This window comes from Cyprinus carpio, chromosome A1 (genome assembly GCF_018340385.1).
Source record: "Cyprinus carpio isolate SPL01 chromosome A1, ASM1834038v1, whole genome shotgun sequence".
Classification (NCBI taxonomy): Eukaryota; Metazoa; Chordata; class Actinopteri; order Cypriniformes; family Cyprinidae; genus Cyprinus; species Cyprinus carpio.
In genome coordinates, this window is record NC_056572.1 from 6,559,736 (window position 1) to 6,571,557 (window position 11,822).

The 11,822-nt window shown below is 38.5% G+C and overlaps 1 protein-coding gene across 1 annotated transcript; it reads right to left on the reverse strand.

Moving 5' to 3' along the window:
• On the reverse strand, positions 1 to 8,542 carry LOC109108965 (uncharacterized protein C4orf54-like). Its single transcript, XM_019122081.2, has 2 exons — positions 3,898 to 8,542; positions 1 to 1,283 (listed from the first exon to the last, which is right to left on the reverse strand). Exon 1 carries the CDS (start codon positions 8,104 to 8,106, stop codon positions 3,904 to 3,906), a length of 4,203 nt encoding a protein of 1,400 aa, XP_018977626.2. The 5' UTR covers positions 8,107 to 8,542; the 3' UTR covers positions 1 to 1,283; positions 3,898 to 3,903.
• Positions 8,543 to 11,822: the final 3,280 nt, after the last annotated feature.

Consider the following 11,822-nt stretch of genomic DNA (forward strand, 5'->3'; position numbering starts at 1 on the left):
GAGGTAGCAACTTTTGTTATAGAACAATATGTATTGGTGGATTTTTTTATTTTTTATTAGTGTATGAAATTTATTAAACTTTTGTTCTTTCACATTATTCAGAAAAAAAAACCTCTTCCAAAATACTCTTCAGCATAACATACTGTATTTATATATCATAAGAAAGTACCATAATGAGTATTAAAATTAATGTTATAATTTATTGCAATTAAGCAGGTTGTAGCATCCTAATTTATGTTCTGATTTAATAATAGAATGTGCTTCTAATACCATATAATATTATAAATTATGTTTAATTTGTTTTTCCTCTACTGGGTCATGTTTTTAAGTGGTAGCAACTCTCATGATGGAACAACATGTATTGGTTATTTTTTTGATTATTATTACTATGAAAGTTTAGCCAAGTGTCATCAACATTACGGAATTAATTTGAATATCACATAATAAGCATATTTAACACTGACAAAAATGACAATGCATTCCTTCTAAAATTGGTACATAGATTTGCCTGCAGATCCATATACCTTTAATATGTGATAAATGTAACAAAAAAGACGACAAAAAAGGAAATGAACAGGGAGGACAGATGATGGAAAACACAACAAAAGCAAAATACTGTGGAGGCAAAATGAGATAGCAACATGCCTGCACTGCAAACTGAGGTAATTGGCAACATAAGGCTTGAGACAATTTTTTAAATGTACAAGTGTTTTCAGTTCAATTATCATCATGATTATTATTATACACTGACACTATACAATCCTCACCAGTGATCCATCTCTATAACCATAATTCTCATCACAGTGAGAGAAAGCAGACTCTGTCTTACTCTGTCTCTCTTTCACACACACAACATGAACACCACACACAAAATGTCACTCTTTCTCTATCTCTGTTTCTCTCTCTTTCACACAAGCCATGCTTTACTCAATCACAACTTGGACTACAGGTTTAGATAAAAAGGAGTCCATAAAAATGTAAAAATACAAACACTTTATACAACAAAATGAAAAGTGAACGAACAACATTTTCTCCTAGTTATGCTGTGCTGGATGGGCAAAACAATAGTTGCCTCAAAAAGTCTACAGACTACATAGATAGCAAATGTTACACAAGTTTGTAAAACTGCTTTAAAATGTTTCATCTTTAGCTGCTGAACATTGCAAAAGTCACAGATCAGGAGGCAACACCGGGTAGGAATCGATGAAGACAGATGTGGGGAAACTGTGAAACATGTCTGAGGAATTTTTTTGACACACTCCGACAGACAGACACAGACCATCCTGAGAAGGAAAAGGAGAGAACAGACGAATCAAATTAATCATATTAATCTAATAATGATGCTTGATTTAGACTTTTTTTTATTCTTATATTTTTATTATTTACTTTTTTTCATTCTTTCATACCTATATTTATGTATATTTCCCTCTGTGTTGTATTCTTGAATAATTGCACTGTCCATAGAGCAGACCTGACTCACATTTCACTGCTGGTTATATATTCTCTATATAATTGTATATGTGATGAATACAAATCTTGAATCTTGACCTACTTAGGTGTTCTGTGCACATTTTGGCCATGTGGACATTTGGAATTCATACATTTAGAATTATATATATATATATATATATATATATATATGTATATATATATATATATATACATACATATATGGATGTATATATATATATATATATACATTAAATTTGAGATTGGTATTTATTGGTTCAGAGATATATATATATATATACCATATATATGAACCAATAAATGCCAATCTCAAATTTAGTTATATAATATATATATTATTTTTATTTTCTTTCACTGAACCAGTAAATGCTAATCTCAAATTTAGTATAACAGCATTTGTAATGATAATTCCATTTTTCAATAAAAATGCTGCTTGGTCTTTAATAATTAATCATTTCTTTTGCATAATATGACAGAGCTTGATTGGAAATTACATCATTGACATTGACATAACTGACATAAAATGAAATTTAAAAGAAATTGGTAACTTTATTTTAAGGTGTCCTTGTTACACAAATTACATGTACTTACTAATAAAAATTAATTATGCATGCAAGTAACCCTAAACCAAACCCTAATCCTAACCCTTACCATATAGTAAGTACATATAGTTGATTAATATTACTCAATACTTAAATGTATAATTACACATTAACAAAGACACCTTAAAATAAAGCTTAACCAAGAAATCTTTTTTAAAATGATATTTATCTTGATTTTTTTCAATTTTACCTTGAATAATTATAGCTTGAGTTTTAATACCATTAAAGTGGACAAGCTGTTTTTCCACACAATAAATACTGTTTTTGCTATTGATTTTCACTCTATATTTAGATTATCATAGCTTTCATATTTAATATTGAAAATCTATATCTGTGTCTGGTTAACAAAAAGAAAACAAAACATGAGTTATTTGAAGCAACAAAAATAAGAATAAAAAGTGTGTTTTTAATTTTGAAATCAACCCCTGGGACTCAAGCTCATAATTAAAGGAACACCCATATGTCAGAAACTTGCTATTGTTTTCATCACATTTTATATGTACTGCTGTACATCATGCAGCATAACATAAGTGGAACGCCATGAAACAAAAGATTAGAGCAAGTCTAAATGACAATGCTAGATGTCTTTCACCATGCAGTCAATGACCATATTGCTTTCATCGCTGCAGCCAGTAATGCAGCAGTCTGCAAAATCTCAAAAGTTCACATACGAAGGTCCCTCTCACTCGCTATAAAAAGGTTTGACCCTGCTGCAGCTTGTTGGTCCTCTGATAGGCCCCAGCAGCTGTTATCCTACTGCCTCAGCACAACAAATACTTTACTCGCCTACTGACCTTTCCACACATGTACACACGCTCCAGCTCACACTCACACACGCATACCGTTAAGTGCCAGCAATAGTTGCCAGTGTTTGGTATTTCTATGATTTTGTCGATGCACATCATAAGAAAACTTGATAATGAGCAATGGTAAAAACATCAACATCATACTGTCAAATCTTTGTGACATTCTCTTTTTGTGTATGAGACATTAATTAAGCTCATGCAAAAGTCAAGCAATCTGAGTCTTGTTTCTTCTCAAGATTATCTTATCATATTATTATTATCTTATTATTATCTTATTATCTTATCTTATCTTATAAACATCTCAGAAAGTGTTTTACTTGCCACCATGGATTTGATTTTGCTTATTGACACTATTCTTTGTCATATGGTTTTGATTCAAACCAAAATAAATAAATAAAATGTGTTGTCTTGATGAAGTAACGTCAATACACCACACAGGCATACTAAAGTCTCAACTTTTCATTAATATTCAGGCCCAAGCACATGCAAGTGTATTATAGACTGTAAAATTCACAACTTCATTCACATTCACTTTTTTTCCCACACAGTAATGCTACAAAAGCCACAAATGCTTGGCCTCTTTTTTTAGAATGTCTTTAATTTAACTGGTCACAATGTTATATTAAAAAAAAAAGGTTCAGATCTGTCATTGGGCTGGTACCCTTTCAAAAGGTACTAATATGTACACTTTAGGAACTATTGTGTACTTTTAAAGTACTGATATGTATTATTTAAAAAAGGTACAAAGATGTACCTTTCAGCTTTTTTGCCTTAGGGTACCGGCCCAGTGACAGCTTTGTACCTTGTTTTCTTAGAGTGAATGTACAGTATGAAGTCAATTCATCAACTAACGTTTGACAACCTAAAAGTGTCCAGACACTTTTTGTCTTCATTTTTAAAAAGCAAACTAATTATTTTATCATTTGATTTAATTTTATCATTTCCAAGAAAGCAGTATTTAAGGGTATTCATACATTTTTTACTCTACACACACACACAGCCATGCAGTGGCTACTTACCTTCTGTTATCGATGCTCCACCACAAAGCTCATGGTTGTGCCATCAAAAGAGGGTGGAGCAACAATACGGGCACCTTGCTGTGATGTAATACTGATGACAGGTTTGATGGTGCTGCTGGGAACTGTGGTGCCCTGCGGGATCAGATACATGTTGCCCGTCTCCATCACATCCTCGCCTTCCGAGCAAGTGGATGACTGGGACTGGGGGACCGGGTGTGGATGGGGTGGCGGCAGGTTCGAGGGGTAGACCAAGTAGGTGGGGGGATAGCCTGCTGCAGGACCAAGGGTGACTGGCGAGACGGACACAGGCACTGGGGTGAGTGATAAAGGAATGTCCAAGTACTGACCAGTCTCGGGATGGTAAAAGCGCTGGGCGGCTGGCTGCATGGGCACAGGGGTGTCTACTAAGTAGTACTGGCCGGTGGCGGGGTCCAGCAGGAGCTTGCGCTGGATGTGATGCGGTGGGAGGTCCGTTGGCGGTGTGAGGCAGAGAAGCTGAGGTTGAGCGGCAGGTACAGCCTGCAGGGGCACGGCGTGGTGATATATCGTGGCCGTCTGACTGTCAGGAGACCAAGACTCCATTATGATAGGTGAGCGTTGCAAGGGCTGATAGGAAGACTTTGAATGTGAGCCCAATGCCTGTGAGGGTTTTGAATCTGAAGTGTGAGCTTTAATGGGGATTGTTAGGTAATTGTCAGAGTCTGCCTGCTCTATCTGGTGCTTTTCCTCACTTATCGATTTAGAAGGACAGATTTTCATTGACAAAGGAGCTTTAGGAGATTTAAGGGTGTATTTCCTGCTGGAAAACATTTTCTGAGTGCTGTCATTTGGTGTATTTATACGTGTAGGTGCTTTGAGGTTACTGCCCAGACTAAAAATGCACTTGTCATTGAAAGAATCTGCCCTTTGGGTTACTAACTTAGCTGTGTCTTCCTGGTCGTGAGAACCTGTTGGTATACACACTTTGTCCTCGTCAACACCAGAACTCGAGGTCACGGATGACTTTTCAGCATGCAGCTGCAAGCTTGTGTCCACTTTCCCATGTTCGTTCTCAAAGTCCGTTTTGTTTGTGACTCCTTGCTCCTCTCTCGTGATGAGCGACAGCACGTGACTGTCCGTGATTGGTCGCGGGGCTTGCGTTTTACGCTTCCATTCGTTCCTATCAAAAACGTACAGTTGCTCCATAGTTTTCACAGCTGCCTTTAACTTTTCAAGAGCTATTTGATTTGAAGCCTTTGACTCGGGTTTCTTCTCGTTGCCTTCTGCTGCTTTTTCTAGTTTTTGTTTTGCCGCTTTAGCATCAATTTTTAAGCTAAACTCTGGCTGTTCAGTCACAGGTTGCTTAGCGCATGGCAATCCGGGTGCGGTGCGCAGTGTTTCATTTTTAGCAGCCCACTCTGAGAGATTTGGGGATAATCTCACCGTTTCACCCACACTCTCACCCACTTTAGCAGGCTTGGAAGGTTTTGTGGCATTGTTTCTGTTCACAGACTGGCATTTTATTACCATTGGTGTAGGAAATGGTTTCTTGTCAGGTCCCCTATTAACAGGCTTGCTCTCCTCTCGTAACGTTGTGGATGCCGTCCCTGATGAACCACAAGCATTTTCTAGTGCTACAAACCGATATGAGCTTTTTACCAATTTGCGCACGTCTCTAACCTGATGAATAGGTGTCTGGAACTTACATTTACTATCTCTAATATCCCTCACCATAAAATGCGGTACTTTGTCTGATATGGTCGACAAATTGCTTTTAGATTCGCTCGTCGCCTTTTTAGCATTGAGGTTGTGATGGATATTAGGCGTAAAAAGATTGGTGATATTGAACTGATTGGTTTTGTTTTCTTTAACACTTCGCAGGTGTATTTTGATTTCGGGGGCTTTTTGACACTTTGTGGATTGGTCTGTGTCCGCAGGACTATGGAGCTGGCCAGAGCTCACTTTTCCACACCCTCCCCCATCTGTCTCTGCAAGATCTCCAGTCACTTTCTTATTATGTAATGAAAGCCCGGCAGCTTCCTTTTCCTTAGGCATAAGCTGCGAGCTAGGGACATACAAGTGAGACATCTTAATCATCTTACTACTCTCGCCCTCAACACTTTCACTGCTTTCCGTCACAGGTCTAATTGAGGTGTCTGGCAGTGGCGACGACTCCTCCAGTGCGCACTGAGGTTCTCCATCACCTTGTGCTTCCTGCTCTCCATCTTTCCAGGTTTTGAAAGCACTCTTTTGGCTGGGGGTCAAAGGAGTCTTCAGTGGTTCGCTTAGGTCTAATTTAGAGGTCGTTTCTGGGTCACAGGGCGACTCAGGGATTTCAGCAGCACGGGAACATGGATTCTCTTGAGGCTGGTCTGTTGCATCACAGAGTTCCTCTTGAGAGTGTCCTGAGTCGGTTTCTGAAGTCTGCCTTTGTATTCCCTTCACAGTCTCTTTGCAATCCTTAGCATGAGGGGAGACTGATGGAACAGGATATGTATCACTTATTTCACCTCTTTCCATTTTACGCTCTTGCTCAAACTGCATTTTCTTGGAAATTACATTTTTCAAAAGACTAGAAGCAAAGATGGCTTTCTTGTGGGCATCTTCCAAGGTTTCACCGAACGGACTTTCTGTTTCACATTCTGCATTGGCTGGCGTGGTGCCCGTAACATCAGCTGTAGAACGTGACATGATGGCATTCAGAGCGCGTTTCGCGCGCCTCTCGCGCGCAGGTATCCCGGCACCGACGTTACAGTTGAAGTTCAAGGTTTCTGTAAGTGTGATGGTTTCACCCGGCTTGCTTCGTAACTCTATTTTCTTAGACGCCTTCTGCGAGTTCAAGTTATTTTTCAGCGACACTATTTTAGCTTGAGGGCAAGGTGTGTCGGTTTGAACCACGTCTTTTAGGTTTGTACACTCGGTGCTTTTATTTCCCTCCATAATAGGCGTAGAGCTGTTTTGCGCCTCATGTGTCAAATTGCCGTAATTTAAGTCGACGAAAGCGGACCATTTGTTAATACTCAGTCCGTGTTCTGACATAGAGGACTCACTCGAGCTGCTCAAATTTATGGCATCAAAGTAAGGACAAGCCAAACTGCGGAAGGAGCGCGCGGTGAGGTTACGCACCTCTTTATCAGCATCATCCAGCTCGCTGACGGAACTGGACGCGCCACTGGAATATTCGTTGATGTCTTTTCCCCTCAGTTTGCTCGCGAGGTGTTGGCGACCCGGAGGAGGGATAAAGTAGCGGTCAAACATGGTCTCGCTTTTGGAGTCGGAGCTTTTGAACGAATAGTGACTCCGCTCACCTGCACGTCTGGTGTGAAAGCGGACATTCCTCTGTCCCAAAACACCGGCAGGCTCGTTGACCGCGCGCGAAGACGTTTTGATTGACACGTGAAAATGTCCGGCCGAATTTCCATGTTGTCCTGCGCCTTCATCCGAGCTGGCACATTTATCGGATTCACAAAGTTCACTCTCGGTGCTGACCACAGCACCTGTGGCGGTAAGCTTCGCTGCGCGTGAAGTGGGAGGAATTTTATTGCTCTTGGACTTGCTTTGGATTCTTCCGAGAGTCGTCTCGTCGCTGTCAAATGATGCGTAGTCAACAAATGAATACACCAGATTATCATCCTCGAAATCCCAGCAGGATCCGCGACCAAACTCGTAATCCACATCGTGATCTAACTCCGTCAACTGAATCTCGTGCGTCGTGATATAGTGTGGCTCTACGTCCGCTACGCTCGTGCTGCCCTTTGACTCGCAGCGACTGTTCAAGTACATGTCGGTGTATTGTAACTCCTCCGTTTCATACGACTCAGACGTTTGATCTTCGGATATTACATCCGTTCCCGTTCCCGCTTCCACATAATCATCTATCAGCGGAGAGCGCTCTCCATAAAGTCCCTCAGAATGGCACTTATCCGCGTGGCATGCTTTCGATGAACTTTTATCGGCATTTCCAGTCTCCTCTCGCTCTCCAGGACTCTTTATCCCGGAGATAGAAGCGTCGCCTTTACATTTGAATATTGCCAGCTGGTTCCCTTCGCCTGTGAAAGTGACTTTTACTGTCTTTGTGCTGTCTGACTTCATGTCCGATGGGTTGCCCAGGTCTACATAATTTGTTTCGCCGTGATCGTCTCTTTTGCAGTGCTCTTTAGTGTCGGCCAGTGGCTTTTTTAACGGTCCGGTGTCCTCTCTGATCGAGATGGCCGTTTGAAGTGTCTCCATCTGCTCTTAACGGCGTCCCGCACGCAGATCAGTGGTGTTGCCTCTGAGGCTCTGACACCGGACCGCAGTACGGTTTGTGTGAGTGAGTGAACTGGTCCTGTGCGCGAGGGACAAGTGACAAGTGAGCGAGGGGAGACGCTGCTACGACGATAGAGGGAGGAGAGACAGGGAGAGAGAGAGAGAGAGAGAGAGAGAGTTTATCCACTGAGTCTCACTGCACAGGTATGATCCCCTTACCGCTAATCATAGGTCTAGTAATGATAATGACGTAATGCTATGATGAGTGCACAGCTGACACTTTTTTAGACTGTTAACTATGGACTTAAACTAATTAACATAATTATATTTCAGGATGTCTGGAAATATTTCAACGTTAAAGGTAAGCGGTGTCATGTTAAGGGGTAAGTTTAGACATTGGGGAATACGTGAGAAATGTATATTTATAAAAAAAAAAAAAATCAATTCTTTAATTGAAAAATGCCACATCCCATATTTTGCTCACAAAATTTCAGTTCAAGTTTAAAAATATCCATAAACCATCCATGAGAAGGATTTATGTATTTAATGTAAGAGTAAACTATTATTTACTGTTGTTGTTAATTATATTATTAAACTATTACTACACTAATAATTAAAACAAATAAAATAAAATAATAATGTTTTAGCTGTAATGGATTGAACAAACTAGGCATTATAATGCATTACTACAATCTTCAGGACTGTGTGGAAATTCACTGAATATAGTTGTTGGCGGTAGCATCATAATGCATTATCTCATGGAAAAAAATCCTTGATAATTTTTCTTTGCCTCATATAATTCACAGCTAGCCTTGCCAAAAAATAAATAAAAAAATACATGATTAATTCATCGACAAGTTTTAAATATCTATGTTTTGATCTGGATAAATTTAGTATCTTATATTTGTGTAGAAAGTTTTCAGAATTCAAACAATGCTTATCGGTTTCTTTTTTTTTTTTTCATGCACATCTCTTAATCATAGGCAGCTGTATATGATGTGTCCTTAATAAATATCAATTCACATGACAATATCGTGGGCAGTTTCCAAGATCAAAGGTACGACACATTATACCCCATTCTCCACTACTCTACACAGGTATTATTAGACATCATGTCATAGTCCACAAAGCTTAGAGCAAAACACTATGCTCAGAAGAGCCGTGGGTCTATTGTGGGCGTGCGTCTCCTAGAAGTGCATAACCGCTCACATAACGTGAGTATAGAAACATTTGTTGTCAACTCAATGTTATCAATGTCCGCCTCTGGTCCATGACAGCTGCATGCCCGTATTAGAGCCAGTGCCTACTGCCAACCATACAGAAGGCAAGCTGACCCTGGGAAAGAGAAAAGAACAACTGCAGAGGTGTGAGGGATATGACAGCCTGAAATCATGGCATCCAATAAGAAAGAAGGCAAGACAGACTTTTACAATAAATCTAAGATGTTGACACTCAGTCTCATAACAGCATGTTTGCCTATAAATCCTAATTTTTAAAATGCAACATGAAACTTTTACCTTGGTAACACTTAAAGTAAATAGTGAAAGGCCGTGGCTAGTTGTCAAAAAAATCCAGTAATTTTCAATTTTTTTATGTTGGTTACAAACACAAAGTTAAAACTTTTAATCACCTAGTAAATCAGTGTAACTTTTAAATCAGATTTTCTGTTCATTTTATCTTCCAAAATAAAATTCCATTATTATCATATTTTAGTAAAAGAATACTTTTATGTAAAACTTAAGGAAGCTTATCCACAATAAATCCAAACTGGCATAGTATACTGCTTAAAGGACTACCATAGGGTTTTCTGGACAATAACCATAAATGTTCAATATCCTACCATACATGTTGGCAAGAAATTGACCTTCAAAAATAAACCTACAAGAGAAAATATGCTAAAGTGTGACAAAAGAGATATGCTAAAGTGTGACGTAAATCATGTACATATGTTATTTACTTTTAAATACTAACATTTTGTAATAAAGAAGAGGAAACATTTTATTAATATTATATATTTATAAATACATACAGTAGGGTTTAACAATTTGTTAACATTAAGTAAATTAAGTGTTTACAACTTTTTATGTCAATGTTCATTTATAAATATTGTACCGTTACATTTTAAATCATTTGCATTCATAATACAATAACTGATGTTAATTTATGTAATTTAAATATAAAAATTATTAGTTATTACATTTAATTAAATTAATTTAATTAGTTACTGTTATTAGTATGTGTAGAAATTAACATTTACCAAGATTAAAAGGTGCTGTAAAAATTTTGTTTATTCATATTTTATATTAATTATTGCACTAAGAAATAAAAACTTCACTGAACTATTCATATCTGAATGTACATGAATTGTTAAGCATTTTACAGTTGTCTATCAATTTTACTGATTATTGAACATTGTTATAAAGTGTTAAATGTAACATTTAACACCAAATAAAATATAAACACACACACAAAAAAAACTTTCTGAGGAGAGATTTTTAGTGAAAAACGTATCAAAAACTGAAAAAAGATGCCAGGCTGCACATATACCCCTCCCTGGCAGTGGTTAATCGATCCTCCAGAGCCGTGGAGGAGCCGAGTATGGGGCACCTATTTAGAACACCTGCTAACAGTATGTAATGCATTTGCATATGGAGTAAATGGGCCCACACACATCTCATGTATTACCATCACGTGTCCGAAAGGGTAAAAGATGGATCCACTATGACAGCTGTAACAGACTACGTTGATGGTTCAGAGAGGCCGTTTTCACACCAGAACGAAAGCTGCTTACAAACTTGTCGGTGTCTGAATTTTTAACGACCTCCACAAAGCTGTTAAATTTAGGCAGCTATTTAAAATGCGGACACCACGCATGCAAGCACTTCGAGATCAGTTACTCACAGAGGGCCGTATAAAACAGCAGGTGGCAAATCATGAGTGTCATTAATCAAAGCACAGGCATTAGCGTGGTATGTCCTTCTCTCTTTCTCTTCTTTGCATTGCTAGTCTTTCAGCCTTACATTGACCCCAGAGGTCAGCAGAGGTTATGGGACATCAGCAGCAGTGCAAAGACAATCTATAGGCAATCTATACAATTTCTGTCTAGCAAAAGCAAAAGTTACAGCGTTACACGGCACTAAATAAATGTGCCTGCAAATGCATTAAGCTACTTTGTAGTTTATGTTCAAGCTCAGATTAAGCTTTACTATACATTATTAATAAGTTTTGACTTGTAACTGTCAACAAACAGCCCTTTAGATCTATTATTACAATACTACAATACAATTTAGCAGGTAGCTCATCTCATGTCACAGTGTGCATTATTTGAGTCAGTGTGAATGATGATAAAAGTGTGGATGGTTTTGAATTTCAGAACTGCTATGCTGAGACTTCACAATTAGGTCATAAGAACGCACCAGGCATGAGAACAGAAATAAAAATGCCCCACTAAAAGGAATGCCCCACTGAGGAACGAATTCATTAACCTTTGTGACGTTAACACTGTCAAATAATTCTGCATCCACTGTATATCCATAATTTACATGGGTTTTGACACAAAGTGAATATGCAGGCCATTAAATCAATGGGGGGGGGGGGATTTATGGTCTGAGGCAGTGAACATGTGGTTTATAAATTATGGAAAACCAACCCACAAGCTCTGCCCATAAATACATACACTATCGTTCAATAGTTTGGGG